Source organism: Dendropsophus ebraccatus, chromosome 5, assembly GCF_027789765.1.
Source record: "Dendropsophus ebraccatus isolate aDenEbr1 chromosome 5, aDenEbr1.pat, whole genome shotgun sequence".
In the NCBI taxonomy this organism is placed as follows: Eukaryota; Metazoa; Chordata; class Amphibia; order Anura; family Hylidae; genus Dendropsophus; species Dendropsophus ebraccatus.
The window spans coordinates 19,939,933-19,956,521 of NC_091458.1; the positions used below are offsets into that span (position 1 = coordinate 19,939,933).

The 16,589-nt window shown below is 44.0% G+C and overlaps 1 protein-coding gene across 5 annotated transcripts in view; it reads right to left on the minus strand.

Moving 5' to 3' along the window:
• The window catches only part of PIWIL4 (piwi like RNA-mediated gene silencing 4), a 105,650-nt gene that overhangs the window by 10,562 nt on the left and 78,499 nt on the right, over nt 1-16,589 (minus strand). For all 5 annotated transcript variants that reach the window (XM_069969639.1, XM_069969641.1, XM_069969642.1 and 2 more), the window contains exons 14-17: nt 12,841-12,913; nt 4,080-4,280; nt 3,558-3,661; nt 2,079-2,149 (exon numbers count right to left, since the gene is read on the minus strand). In XM_069969639.1, the coding sequence (XP_069825740.1) occupies nt 2,079-2,149; nt 3,558-3,661; nt 4,080-4,280; nt 12,841-12,913 (449 nt within the window). The remainder of the gene's footprint in view (nt 1-2,078; nt 2,150-3,557; nt 3,662-4,079; nt 4,281-12,840; nt 12,914-16,589) is intronic.

The window sequence follows — 16,589 nt, forward strand, 5'->3', positions numbered from 1 at the left end:
GATTTTTAAATAGAAGTAATTTACAAACCTGTATACCTTTCTCTGTACAGCGCTGAGGAATATGTTGGTGTTATGCACACAATATTAAATAAGGGACATTAATCTGGACTAGTAATTCTACCACAGCCTTTTTCCCATGGTGCCCTGCAGATATTGTCCATTAAGGTCGGGGTAAGATAATGTTTGGAACGATTTACACTGTCCGTGCTGAACAAATAGAGACACAAAGCCTTATCAGCCCCGTTCTTTATTAAGAGCCGGGATAGCGGAGTCCTTGAGAACGTATTATATTTTCCACTTCTTATCTTCAGCCTCAGATGAAAGCTGTCTGCCAGCGCTCATAAGAGTCCAGATACTTTTCATTAGATGCCTGAGCGGCACGTAATACCGCTATCAATATATACGGCTGAGCAGCACGTAATACTGCTATCAATGTATACGGCTGAGCGGCAGGTAATACCGCTATCATTGTATACAGCTGAGCGGCAGGTAATACCGCTATCAATGTATACGGCTGAGCGGCATATAATACCGTTATCAATGTATACGGCTGAGCGGCAGGTAATACTGCTATCATTGTATACAGCTGAGCGGCAGGTAATACCGCTATCATTGTATACAGCTGAGCGACAGGTAATACTGCTATCAATGTATACGGCTGAGCGGCAAGTAATACTGCTATCAATGTATACAGCTGAGCGGCAAGTAATACTGCTATCAATGTATACGGCTGAGCGGCAGGTAATACTGCTATCAATGTATACAGCTGAGCGGCAGGTAATACTGCTATCATTGTATACAGCTGAGCGGCAGGTAATACCGCTATCATTGTATACAGCTGAGCGGCAGGTAATACCGCTATCATTGTATACAGCTGAGCGGCATATAATACTGCTATCAATGTATACGGCTGAGCGGCAGGTAATACCGCTATCATTGTATACAGCTGAGCGACAGGTAATACTGCTATCAATGTATACGGCTGAGCGGCATATAATACCGTTATCAATGTATACGGCTGAGCAGCAGGTAATACTGCTATCATTGTATACAGCTGAGCGGCAGGTAATACTGCTATCAATGTATACGGCTGAGCGGCAGGTAATACTGCTATCAATGTATACGGCTGAGCGGCAGGTAATACTGCTATCAATGTATACAGCTGAGCGGCAAGTAATACTGCTATCAATGTATACAGCTGAGCGGCAGGTAATACCGCTATCATTGTATACAGCTGAGCGGCAGGTAATACCGCTATCATTGTATACAGCTGAGCGGCAGGTAATACCGCTATCATTGTATACAGCTGAGCAGCAGGTAATACCGCTATCATTGTATACAGCTGAGCGGAAGGTAATACTGCTATCAATGTATACAGCTGAGCGGCAGGTAGTATTGCTATCAATGTATACAGCTGAGGGGCAGGTAATACCGCTATCAATGTATAAAGCTGAGCGGCAGGTAATACCGCTATCATTGTATACGGCTGAGCGGCATATAATACTGCTATCAATGTATACAGCTGAGCGGCATATAATACTGCTATCAATGTATACGGCTGAGCGGCAGGTAATACTGCTATCAATGTATACGGAGCTCAGCATGCCTGACCTATTGGTGGACAGAGCAAGGGAGCAGGGCTCCTGCTGCAGTCAGCAGCCAAACAGCCAAGGACAAGTCCGATCTCCAACAAGAAGAGGTGGAGGGTAATTCTGATAGCAATATGATGGACTAGAATGAAATTTTGGGATAATATTGTCCTGCTGGTTGTACTCTCTTCCATCAGAGAACACTGCGCACTGTGACAATAATGTGTAAGAAAACACGACCATCATGTAAGTTTATGAACAATAATCAAAGTGCGCAGGTTTTCATGTTGCGTTGGGTTAATATTCCGCCGCCTAGTAGAGAGCTGTGTTTGCGGTGCGTGCCCCGGTCTCGGCACACAAGACATTATGCAGATTAATGGTAAACATGTTTTCGCTGCCTATTTTGCTGTCTGATATTTCAGGACTGATTAATACACAGGGAGCGCTATCTGCCAATCTCAGCCGCTCCGGGCCCGGCGGATAAATTACCTTTCATGCACACTTTCAAGCAATCAGCAAAATCTGTCGATGTCTTCTGAATCATACATTGTGAAAACCACCTGGAAAAAAAAGAAATATATAAGAAAAGATGAAAACATCGGCAGAGCTGAAATTTCGCAAACGCCATTCTGGGGGTGAGCGGCGGAATAATGTGGGATATTAACTCGCCCTAAGTGGAGAAAACAAACTTTCAGGCGAAATTGATGTTGTGTTACCTACAATGATTTACATTTAGGAGACAGTCTACAGAGGGGGAATAAATCTACAGAAAAAAGGAAAGAAAACTGAGATATGATAAAAAAAATTGTTACTTCAAGGGATTGTTCAAGTGCTTGAACATGACTGGCTGCGTGTGTGTCACTGTGTGTCTCCCTTCTCTTCTACCTATAGACTTCTATAGGAACCAGCTGTAACCTGATCTCTCAGTAAAGCTGAAAAGTTGTCTGCTTTCTGGCTCCTGTGTATGGATTTTTTAAAGAGGTACTCCTAAGACTCATTTTTTGTTAATACATTTCTTTAAAGTGAATGTACCATTCCAATGGAGCTGCCCCACAGAGGGGCAGGTGTTTCCTGCCACTGGGGGCAGGCTGGCCCGCCTCCAGTACTTCAGTCTGGGCCGGTGCTCGGTAATAGACCAGCCCTGTGCGCGGGAACTGGTCCGCGGTTCACAAAAAAGACGGCAGCAGCGGCTTTCCAGCGCCATTCTATTGATATACAACACTTAAGGCGAATAAACCTGATGGTACATTCACTTTAAAAAAGTTAGATTACTTTATTTGAAGTTTTATAACTTTATTTAAAAAAAAGTATTGTGTTTTTATTTACCTATACACTTCCGTTGAGTGGCAACAGTAAGGGGTGACAAGTTTCCATTTCCACTGGGTACTGTATATTCTTATATGGGGGGTGTCACAGTGTCTTGCTGCCTCTGCACAGTAAGCGGTGATTGCTATTACAGTATAGTACATCTGGTGGTTCAGTTCATAGCAAAGGTGATGCCAGCAATGATTCATACTGTGCTGTCTGCATTGCTGCCCAATAACCAGAAGGGCTGTGGGGCTGCAATGAATGTTAGGTAAAAGGTGATCATATAATGTTCATTGCAGCTCACATGTGGGACCCGGGGAGAAGCAGAGCGCAGAAGGAGCCCTGGACCATGGATAGGTAATGTATGCACTTTGCAAATCATCAGCCGCCGGCCGTGCACCATTATTACACTTAGCGATGCATGGTTGGTGCCTGACAATTATAGGTCCAAACCTACAGTATATCAACGACCAGACGATCGTTGTCCTCGGCTGAGCGTTGTGTTTATTACTCAGAACGATAATCGGCCGGATAGGGCCGATTGGCCGTTAATAGGGCCCTAAACCGCGACTGATAGCAGTGGATTACCTATACAAAACAATTGTCATTGATAGTGGTGTTGTGATCAATAGCTGTATCCTATGTACTGTACATACTTACTTGGTTAGTCTTGAATTTGTGCTCGCCACGAAGCCCACCACTGACTGAGACTTATTGATGGCGTCTTTGTTGACATCTATCCCAATCACCATAAGAGACTTGAGCTGTAAGACATTAACCGGCATTTAGTTAAGGCCGTATTCCACGGGCCGACAGTGAGGAGCAAATAAGCGCTGTGAGCGCTCGTTTGCTCCTCATTCCCCGCTCGCTGCTGCCGCTATTCCACACGGCAGCTGATCGTCCGGGCAGCCCATAGGATATAGCGGCAGTCTGCTGCCGCCGCTCCTATTCCACGGTGCGACGGCAGCAGATCGCTGCTATATAAGTCGTTTGTCTTTCAACATGTTGAAAGACAGACGACTTCAACGATCAGCCGACATGAACGATGTCGGCTGATCGTTGCCTTCTATTCCATGGGACGATTATGGGCCGTAACGGCCGATAATCGTTCCGTGGAATAGGGCCTTTATGGTAATGAGTCCTTATGGCTACTGTCTGTAAGGGGGGGGGACAGAGACTTACAGGAATCTCCACTGCCCACAGTTCTCCTCCGGTTTTACAGATGATCTGCATGGCGATTTTAGTGGCAACGCTCATAATCATGTTCTGCCTGGTCAGAGTGCGGTTCTGCACACATTGGCTCGGGACCGGCTGCTCAAGGTTGAGATACTTCTTTATGGAGTCATAGTTGTCCTTGGATTGGGAGGGTAGAATGCAGAACACCTGGAAGGGATATAAAGGATGACTGAACACATATCCCAGCCTCGTGGTGTAATCTCCTCTCCATCCCATGGTGAAAATATTACACATTTTATACAATTTCCATTAGAACATCACATTTTCTTATATGTCACTGTGTTATATATGTAGCAGTGTAAGAATAAAAGAAAAAAAAAAAGGAGAGGGCAGATAGACACCGACAGACCCCCAATGACCTTAATGGGCTCCATCAGGGTTCCAGCATGGTGCCTGTCATTTTATTGGGAAAAAATAAGTGCTTGTTTTTTGTTGTCTGTGTGTGAACATAGCCTTAATGGGGTTGCCCAGGCATATTATCCCCCATCCAACACTGGGCATCCAGCTGTGGAGAAACATGGCCGGTCAGATGGATCCAGATCTCTGTGGAGAAACATGTCTTAGTCAAGTGGACCTAGATCTCTATGGAGAAACATGGCCGGTCAGGTATGTCCAGATCTCTGTGGTGAAACATGGCCTGGTCAAGTAGATCCAGATCTCTGTGGAGAAACATGGCCCAGTCAGGTGGATCCAGATCTCTGTGGAAAAATATGGCGGGTCAGATGGGTCCAGATCTCTGGGGAGAAACATGGACAGTCAGATGGGTACAGATCTCTGTAGAGAAACATGGCCTAGTCAGATGGATCCAGATCTCTGTGGAGAAACATGGCCTGGTCAGGGAGATCCAGATCACTGCGGAAAAAATGGCCTTGTTAAATGGATCCAGATCTCTGTGGAGAAATATGGCTGGTCAGGTAGATCCAGATCTCTGTGGAGAAATATGGCCTGGTTAGATGGATCCAGATCTCTGTGGAGAAATATGGCCGGTCAGGTAGATCCAGATCTCTGTGGAGAAATATGGCCTGGTTAGATGGATCCAGATCTCTGTGGAGAAATATGGCCTGGTTAGATGGATCCAGATCTCTGTGGAGAAATATGGCCGGTCAGGTAGATCCAGATCTCTGTGGAGAAATATGGCCTGGTTAGATGGATCCAGATCTCTGTGGAGAAATATGGCCTGGTTAGATGGATCCAGATCTCTGTGGAGAAATATGGCCGGTTAGGTAGATCCAGATCTCTGTGGAGAAATATGGCATGGTTAGATGGATCCAGATCTCTGTGGAGAAATATGGCCTGGTTAGATGGATCCAGATCTCTGTGGAGAAATATGGCCTGGATAGATGGATCCAGATCTCTGTGGAGAAATATGGCCTGGTTAGACGGATCCAGATCGCCAGGTAATGGCCAATCGCTGCTGTGGTCATCAGCACAGCATCTTAGCCCTAAAATGGCCTTTTGCTAAAACGTGTACATTTACTTTAAGCCACTCTTCCTGGTGAATATAGAAGAAGGGGGCGCACGTGGCCATACCCAGCACCTATCATGCCTTCTGAAAAATGGCAGGATGAATACTTATGAATATCCAGATTATAAAATGGCTGCCGACGGGTTTCAGTAACTCAAGCATGTAAGATTAAAAACCTGAAATAATTCCTTTGTAATTAAATTTTAGTGAATTCATTACTTAAAACATGGACACTCGCATAGACTGGGGCGTGCGGCTCTGATGATGCCGCATTAGCCGGGTGTTATGAGATGGCTGCCATGTTGATTTATCCTCTTCTTAATCAGAACCTCTTTTGTAATGATCCTGACAATAAAAACCTTGTTTTTTTAGATGGCGTATTTGTTCATTCTGCCTTCGGTTTAATAGGCACAAGATTATCTGCCAGAAGATTATTACGTATCGCTACGGCTGGGGTTTTTTTCTCCTTGTTTGCGGCTGACTGAACCGGCTATAATCATCCGGAACAAAATATTATATCTCATCGTCTTTACTAAGGAAGTGTTTTCTAATTTCACTCCAGCACTTTGGTTGTTAGGAAGCAATAAGAAGCTACATAAAGATGATGGAAGGAAATAGGGTGGAAGGCCTCAAACTAGAAACTTAGGAGAGACTCACAGAACTTTATCTGTATAAGCTGGAGGAGAGAAAAGAAGGGGGCAGTATAGGTTATATGGGGAAGAAGGGAAAGGAGGACATGATATGTTACAGGGGAAGAAAAAAAATAGTATGGTACCATGTTAGCCAGGAAACGCCATGTGGTGGTAAATGCTTCCGATCTAACTATTTTTTGTTGGCCAATAATGGTGTTAGTCCTAAAATACTTTGATTAAAACTATTTACCACCACATGTTATAGGGGAAGAAGGGAAAGGGAGGGCATGATGGAAACCATGTTCTAGGGGAGGAAGGACTTGATGGAAACCATTATATGTAATAGGGGTAAGAAGGGAAAGAAGGAAATGGTGAACATTTTTATATGGTATAGGAGGAAGAAGGGAAAGGAGAAAATGATGGAAACCATTATAAGTTAAAGGGGAACAAGGGAAAAGAGGACACGATTCAAACCTTTACATGTTATTGGGAGAAGAAGGGAAAGAGAGGACATCATGGAAACCTTTATATGTTATAGGCGGAAGAAGGGAAAGAACAATATGATGGAATCCTTTATATATTATAGGAAGAAAAAGGGAAAGAAAGACATGATGGAAACCTTTATACATGTTACAGGAAGGAAGAAGGGGAAGAAGGACATGATGGAAACCTTTATACATGTTACAGGAAGGAAGAAGGGAAAGAAGGACATGATGGAAACCTTTATACATGTTACAGGAAGGAAGAAGGGAAAGAAGGACATGATGGAAACCTTTATATGTTATAGGAGGAAGAAGTGAAAGAGGGACATGATGGAAACCTTTATATGTTATAGGAGGAAGAAGTGAAAGAGGGACATGATATAAAGTAGAAGGGAATAGAGGACATGATGGAGGACATGATGACAAGTTTTATCTATGTTATAGAAGGGAAAGTGGAGTGATGATGAAAACATGATGGAAATCTTTATGTATGTTAGGAGAGGAAGAAGGGAAAGGAGGGATGTGATGGAAACCTTTATATATGTTAGAAGAGGAAGAAGGGAAAGGAGGGACATGATGGAAACCTTTATATAAGTAATAGGAGGAAGAAGTGAAAGAGGGACATGATATGAGTTAGAAGGGAAAGGAGGACATGATGACAAGTTTTATGTATGTTATAGAAGGGAAAGGGTAGAGATGATGAAAACCTTTATAAATGTTATAGAAGAGAAGAAGGGAAAGGGGGGCATGATGGAGACCTTTATGTATGTTACAGGAGGAAGAAGGAAAATAATGAAAACCTTTATATATGTTACAGGAAGAGGAAGGGAAAGGGAGAACATGATGGAAACCTTTATATATGTTAGGGGAGTAAGAAGGGAAAGGAGGGACGTGATGGAAACCTTTATATATGTTAGGGGAGGAAGAAGGGAAAGGAGGGACGTGATGGAAACCTTTATATATGTTAGGGGAGGAAGAAGGGAAAGGAGGGACGTGGTGGAAACCTTTATATATGTTAGGGGAGGAAGAAGGGAAAGGAGGGACGTGGTGGAAACCTTTATATATGTTAGGGAAAGGAAGAATGGAAATAAATAAAAACCTTTTCATGTTACAGGAGGAAGAAGGGAAAGGGGGACATGATTGAAACCTTTATATATGTTACGGATAAGAGTAGAGCAAAAAAGGGAAAAGGGTGCTCAGACCCCCACTGTTTTCTCGAAGTAGACTATAGAAGCCAGAGGCTGAAGAGCGCACTTCTTCTGATAGACCTGTATATTGGTGGGATATTAACACCTGGACCCCAGGCCATGAAAACATTTGACATGTGACTAGAGATGAGCAAACCTGCCGAGGTTCGGGTTCGTATGAACCTGAACTCTCGGCGTCTGATTCCCGCTGTCTGCCTGCTCCGTGAAGAGGGTGGATACAGCCGGAGGACCGCCTGGAAAACTGGGATACAGCCATAGCTATAGGCCATATCCCAGTTTTCCAGGCGGTCCTCCGGCTGTATCCACCCTCTCCACGGAGCGAGCAGACAGTGGGAATCATATGAACCCGAACCTCGGCAGGTTCACTCATCTGTACATGTGACATGTGAAAAGTTTTTTGCCACTAACAGGAACACTTATAATGAGGTTGTAGGTTGGAGTGTTTTATTATTAAACTAAATAAAAGGAGGGGGGCCATTGTGAGATTAGTTGTGAGGGGGAGATCAGACCCGATCATTATTAATTCACTCATTAAAACGGAGAATCAATTGCAGAGAAAAGAACATGACGCGGTATGTCAATCACACAATCCATTACACGTACCAAGAATAGAAGGCAGCCAATAATACGTGGGGGGCGAGAGTCCTAACAGCACGTCAGTACACAGAGCAGCGTGTTCCTGTGGGTAGGCTTCTGGGGTTTATAAGTGCAGCCTAGTTACACCTCATTTGACATACACAATATTCCCTACCTGGTGTTCTAAGGAATATAAATAATCAAATATAAGCAATGTGTCCGCCTCCCGCTATTCCTGGCTTCACAGTTAACACTAATGGACAGAGTGTGTAGAGACGCTTCTTCCCATTAACAAGGGTAATGGGAAACCTTTCTATTTTTTTCATTCTTGACGAGTTCTAGGAAAAGTTGCTCCAGAATTGTTATTACGTTAGAAATATACGTAGTTCCTATAACATATAGAGCTGACGAGACTTCTATCGTTTCTTATGTCTTATTTCTGATGTCAGAAAATTATACAGATTTTGTAAATTACTTCTATTTAAGAATTTTGAGTCTTCCAGTATTTATCAGCTGCTGTATGTCCTGCAGGAAGTGGTGTATTCTTTCCAGTCTGACACACTACTCTCTGCTTCAGGAAGGAACTGTCCAGAGCAGTAGAAAATCCCCATAGAAAACCTCTGCTGCTCTCGACAGTTCCTGACATGGACAGAGGTGGCAGCAGAGAGCACTGTGTCAGACTGGAAAGAATACATCACTTCCTGCAGGACATACAGTAGCTGATAAGTAATGGAAGACTTGAGATTTTTAAATAGAAGTGATTTACAAATCTATCCAACTTTCTAGTATCTGTTGATCTAAAAAAATCTATATATTTTTTGCTGGTATTCTATTTTATTAGGTTGCGTTGACATGTACAGGATCTGCAGCAGATTTGATATCAATCTAACAAAAAAACTGAACATAGCATCAAATCTGCGCTGTCAAATCTGATGCAAATCCTGTACATGTGTACGCATACTTTAGGGACCTCTTCCACAGAGTGATAATAGGCCAATTATCGCTCCGTGGAATAGAGACAACGATCAGCTGATGATCGTGTCATCGGCTGATCGTTTATTTAGGTGCAAACCTAAAATAATCAGGCACCGATCGCGCATCGCTGCATGGAATAGTAGTGCGCGACCGGCGACCGAAGATTTCACAAACACCATACATCACCTATCCATGTTGCAGGTCTTCTCCTGCGATCCTTCTTCCTCCCGATCCCGCGCGCAGCAGCAGCAGCTTCGGAGCGCCCTGTCTTAGCTGACAGACCGCTTAGCCAATCACTGGCCAGGACCACCGCAGGCTCAGACAGGGCGCTCCGAAGCTGCTGCTGCGTGCAGGATCGGGAGGAAGAAAGAGCACAGGAGAAGCCCTGCAACATGGATAGGTAATGTATGCTGTTTAAACAAGGGCTGCAAGGACATCGGTAATGATGTCCCTGCAGCCCTCCCTAAACAATTATCAGGCGTGGAATAGGCCCAGTAAACGAGCGCCAATCTATCAGATCGCCCGGATGACTCTGCTTTTTTCCCATTTCATTTTTTTTTTGAAATATGAGAAAGCATTAAAACCAACAATTTTGGCCCTGGCTAGCTAATCTTTTTCTTACTGTGTCCATACATACAGTGATATTTTCATAGTTTGGACATGACAATATTATTATATTTTATATTTATTTATTGTTTTACATTTGTTTTCGACTGCTCTTTTTCCTGTATCACTACAGCACTTAACATGTGATTGCTCTTACAATACGTCTAGACTGCAGCATACTGTACTTTCCCAATTACCTATTACACTCTGTAAAAGAAGTAGTAACGTGGCAGGCGTGGACGGATCAGCATGGCATGGTGGTGTCATGTGATAGTGGGGCTCTGTCCAACATGGTCTCTACTGACCGTGGCATCTGAGGAGTTAAATGGCAGGGACTGGTGTTATCCCAGATGCTGCCTGTGGGTTGCATCCGTGTAAGACGTACTGCGTTTCTCCAAAAATAAGACCTAACTTTATTTTGCAGTTTTGCAGACTTTTTGGAGTAGGAGTGAAATATAAACCCTACTCCAATAATAAGCCCTAGTTATAATCAGCTGACCTTATCCCTGGCACTGGGTGGTGTGTATCAGCCAATCAGGGCCAGACTTGGTATGCTCCTCCCCCAACTGCTCGCAGGGGAGGCAGGAGGGGTATGAAGATGCACAGTAGGGGACATTGAATATGGGGGGGGAGGTGGAGGGTACGTGGGCCAACTACAGCATGGGGACTACCTGCAGAGGCGGATGTCTAAAGTAGGGGGGGAGGTATACAGTATAGGGGAACAACTACAGAGGAGGAGGGAGGTATACAGTATGGGGGGGGGGGGGGTTCTTACTGCAGAGGGGGATGTATAAAGTATGGGGACTACCTGTAGAGGGGAGAAGAATGTATAAAATATAAGGGGAGTACCTGTGGAGGGGATAAGGATGTATAAAGTATAAGGGGAGTACCTGCAGAGGGGGAGTATGTAGTATAGGGGAACAATTATAGAGGGGGTATATATAGTATACAGACTACCTGCAGATTGGGAGGTATACAGTATGGGGGAATAACTACAGGGGAACTTACAGTATAGGAGCCTAACAACAGTGGGACATACAGTATGGCGGCTAACTACCATATAGAGTGAGGCTACAGTGAAGGGGCATACCATGTTTCTCCGAAAGTAAGACCTACCCTGAAAATAAGCCCTAGCCTTTTTTTTTCAGAAAAGAGAAATAACATAAGACCCTGTCCTATTTTTGGATAAACAGGGTATAGAGCAGTCACAGCTCCAGGACCCCCATCCTATTTCCCCCTATTGTCCCTTTAAGGCTTCTCCATACTATCTGTCTAATAGGAAACGTGGATGTAGACCAGAGTCTCCTTTCAGGCACTGAAGGCTCCTAGATAAAAGCTGTGCCTTTCAAGCACCTGTTTCAGCTTGATGAGACTGGATACCGAGGGCTGACTCTTATATCTGCACCGAGCTGAGATACAGGTTCCCCAGGGCAACTCTTATCTTCTGGATACAATCACAATTAAGTAAATCATTCGGAGCAGAGAAGACGCCCGGCTCATTAGATTGCTAGGAGCGGCCCTGGGAACGTGTCACCTACTCATCAGGAATGTTAATATGGGTTTATACAACATGAACGTCTTAGAAGAAAGCCTCCAATAACACAGGGGGGCACTATTATTTACAGGCTGAAGGCCACATTATCAGATGGCGCTAAAATCTGGGGTATTCACAGGATCTGCCATAAACGTGTGAACTCCAGGAATCGGCAAGTCCATGTTGGTTATTACAGTCTGTACTAATGATTGCTTTACTTTAATGAGCCACAATGAAATAGGGGATGGGTAGTAAAACTACTAGGATCTAATGCAGTGAAGGGCTTAAAGGAGAAGTCTGGCCATTTGCAAAATCTCACAGCCAGCAGGGGCAGGGGGGAACATAACAATCAATCATTGCTTACCTCTCACTGTACCCGCAATGTGCTGCGTGCCCCGAGACCCCCGACAGAACGCATTTTCCAGAGTTGTGATGACATCATCACAACCTGGGGGGAGGGATGAAATGCCTGTCCCAGCTGGTGGACAGCCCGCTCAGCCAATCAGTGACTGCAGCGGCGTCCCCCCAATCACTGACTGGCTGAACGGGCTAAATTTATTTATGATAGGAGATCCTGGCACCAACACCCATCTGTAAAACATACGGATTAGAGATGAGCGCAAATGGAGCGTTCAGCATCTGAATACCGGTGGCTGAAGAAGTTGGATGCAGCCCGAGAAAGTCCTGGAAAACATTGATAAAACCTATGGCCATAGCCCATATCCATGTCTTCCTGGACTCCTTAGGGCTGCATCCAACTTCTTCAGCCATCAGTAATCAAATGCAAAACGATTGGATTCGCACATGCTCCAGTTGCGCTCATCTCTAGTATGGATGTATATATGGACAAAATTAACAGACCTTGGCCAATAAAAACTTTTCACATGTCCCTGCTACTTGACAAAAGTTTTTCTTATAACACTTCACCCATCACTGAGCTTTTTGGCGTTCCAACGACCTTATGAAAACTGATCACATACAAAGATCTGATAATGCTGCTATGTGGATGTATACAAGTATCCCAGATTCTGTATCCGTTTCATCATTGCTCTTACTGCTATGGGATGCTGAGCAATGATATGGGGGGGTACTGTGGATAAAACTGGCAAGGGCTGGCTCTACTATACAGTCACAGAGGTTGGTTATGGTATCCAGGCAATGTCACTGCTGCTTCTCATAACTATTTCATGATATACCACCTGTACTTCCTCAGAATACATAGCACGTACCAGCTGAAGATCAGGGTTCACATGTTGCTGCAGAGCACGCAGGAAGGAAACCGGGCTGTCTTCTACCTGGATTCTGGAGACACAAGTACAATAATGATATTAGATAGAAAGACTGGTATGGGCATTCATTCATATAATCTAGTGCAAGAATATTCATCCAGAAACCATTCCCAAGCACATGCAGGTACATGAGGATGTCACAGAGACCATCAATCCCTATGATAACTACTCCTTCATGTCCACACTGGCTGCAGTACCAGGATAATGGCTGCCCTGCACCATCATAGAGAACACTGGTTATATCTCACACCAGCTACAGTATATACCAACATGTATGTGGCTTATGTGGCCAATACACCGCATCATTCACCACCCACTGTTTGGTGTAGAAAGACAAAAGCTGCCATTGTTTATTAGGCAAATGTTACTTTTAAAAAAAAACTTTTCACCATAATCCGGTGACACCTGAACAACCACTGCGGGCTGGTGTATATAAACGGCCAAGAAGTGGTTAATTCAATGAGCGCTATTGTATTTTGTATATTGTGTTTTATTGCAGAAATCAATAGTACAGGCGATTACTGTAGAGGGGAGACGTGGAGGGAGATGAGACACCAAAACAGGACAACTAATAGTTAATTTACAGCTACATCACTGAGCGATCTCCTCTGAAGTCAGCACTGACCTCTGACCTCTGAATGGCAGCTTTAACACAAGTCCCGCTGTGTAATCCTTTGTTCTCTGCTCTCTGCTGGTGACTAATCTCCCTCCTCCCCTCTCCCTAGGTTACACAGGGCCCGACTGATGTAAAAGAGTCGAGATTTCCTAATAGTGAGCAGTAAATGGGAGATAGGGAGGGGGGGCACCTGGGGAAAGTCTGTTTGAATGCAGATAATGGCATATTTGCCTAATAAGCCCAATTACAAAGTTTCTTAAAATCGCCTGGACTATTGATTTCTAAAAGAAAAAAAAAAAATATGACAGTGACACTTTAAGAAGTAGCTTGTTTCCTTCACTTACCACTAGAGGGCGCCCCTAACCAGTAAGAAGTTGAGTACTAACTTATAGAGATCGTCAGGGTGTATCAGTTCCTATTCAGATCTTTAGAATGTATGGGGTGCGCCATAGAGTTGATAAGACTGAGGAAAGTGAACAGCTCAAACACTAGGAACTACTTTATCACAGGTATCTGGGCAAACACATTAACTTGTACAGGGTGTATTGTTATCATAGTGACCTGTGCCCACACCTTACACTTCTATAGGGTATATTGTTATCATAGTGACCTGTGCCCACACCTTACACTTCTATAGGGTATATTGTTATCATAGTGACCTGTGCCCACACCTTACACTTCTATAGGGTATATTGTTATCATGGTGACCTCTGCCCACACCTTACACTTCTATAGGGTATATTGTTATCATAGTGACCTGTGCCCACACCTTACACTTCTATAGGGTATATTGTTATCATGGTGACCTGTGCCCACACCTTACACTTCTATAGGGTATATTGTTATCATAGTGACCTGTGCCCACACCTTACACTTCTATAAGGTATATTGTTATCATGGTGACCTGTGCCCACACCTTACACGTCTATAGGGTATATTGTTATCATAGTGACCTGTGCCCACACCTTACACTTCTATAGGGTATATTGTTATCATGGTGACCTGTGCCCACACCTTACACTTCTATAGGGTGCATTGTTATCATGGTGACCTGTGCCCACACCTTACACTTCTATAGGGTATATTGTTATCATGGTGACCTGTGCCCACACCTTACACTTCTATAGGGTATATTGTTATCATAGTGACCTGTGCCCACACCTTACACTTCTATAGGGTATATTGTTATCATGGTGACCTGTGCAAGCACCTTACACTTCTATAGGGTATATTGTTATCATGGTGACCTGTGCAAGCACCTTACACTTCTATAGGGTATATTGTTATCATGGTGACCTGTGCAAGCACCTTACACTTCTATAGGGTATATTGTTATCATGGTGACCTGTGCCCACACCTTACACTTCTATAGGGTATATTGTTATCATAGTGACCTGTGCCCACACCTTACACTTCTATAGGGTGCATTGTTATCATGGTGACCTGTGCAAACACCTTACACTTCTATAGGGTATATTGTTATCATAGTGACCTGTGCCCACACCTTACACTTCTATAGGGTATATTGTTATCATAGTGACCTGTGCCCACACCTTACACTTCTATAGGGTATATTGTTATCATGGTGACCTGTGCCCACACCTTACACTTCTATAAGGTATATTGTTATCATCGTGACCTGTGCCCACACCTTACACTTCTATAGGGTATATTGTTATCATGGTGACCTGTGCCCACACCTTACACTTCTATAGGGTATATTGTTATCATAGTGACCTGTGCCCACACCTTACACTTCTATAGGGTATATTGTTATCATGGTGACCTGTGCAAGCACCTTACACTTCTATAGGGTATATTGTTATCATGGTGACCTGTGCAAGCACCTTACACTTCTATAGGGTATATTGTTATCATAGTGACCTGTGCCCACACCTTACACTTCTATAGGGTATATTGTTATCATAGTGACCTGTGCCCACACCTTACACTTCTATAGGGTGCATTGTTATCATAGTGACCTGTGCCCACACCTTACACTTCTATAGGGTATATTGTTTTCATGGTGACCTGTGCAAGCACCTTACACTTCTATAGGGTATATTGTTTTCATGGTGACCTGTGCAAGCACCTTACACTTCTAGGCTATGTTCACACGCTGGTAACACATCAGCCATTGTTTGGCTGATAATGCATTATCGGCCGCAGGAACATTATTTAATACCCATTGAAATCTGCCGTCCGGATCTGGGAATGAATTAAGCATTGATTTCCAGGAACACTAGGGTCGGCATGACATAAGCACAGTGTGTGAACCGGCTATTATTTGTGGCCGCTGTTTAGAAACAATGCCCAGAAATAATTGACATGTCAATTATTTCCGCATCCGTATTGAACAACAGCCGTTGTTCAATACACTTTGTGAATGACGGCCGTTGTTTGCATTGATTTCAATGCAACTCAATTTTTAATGACAAGAACGTCCGTTGTTTAAATCGGCAACAACGGCTGTTCTTGTCATAAAAAATAGATTGTGTGAATGTAGCCCTGTAGGGTATATTGTTTTCATGGTGACCTTGGATCACAATGTGCACTATTCAAAGTCAAATGCCAGTGCAAGGGATCAACATGTGACCATGGACAATACACAGCTCCATCAGTCACTAAAACGAGCCAGGACTAGTGCTCAGCTAAGTGATTCCCTCCCTCTCTCTATCCTAGCTGCTCCATACACGTTTCATAGAGGAGAGAGAAGCCCTTAGCTAAGACCCCAGCCATCTGTGGGGGTCTCTTCAACCTGACTCCCTTTGACCATCACAGGTTTCTATGCATTTTTCTGTTTTCTTTAAAGCGACTCTGTACCCACAATCTCTCCCCCCCCCCCCCCCCCCAAACCACTTGTACCGTCAGATAGCTGCTTTTAATCCAAGATCTGTCCTGGGGTCCGTTCGGCATGTGATGCCGTTTTTGTCATAAAAAACAACTTTTAAACTTGCAGCCCTGTGTCAAATTGGTGAGGCCTAGAGTGCCTGTGCCCTAGGCCTGCAATGCCCCTCTGTCCCTCCTCCCCATTAGAAACGCCCCAAGGCAGGGTTTCTCCTATTCATCACTT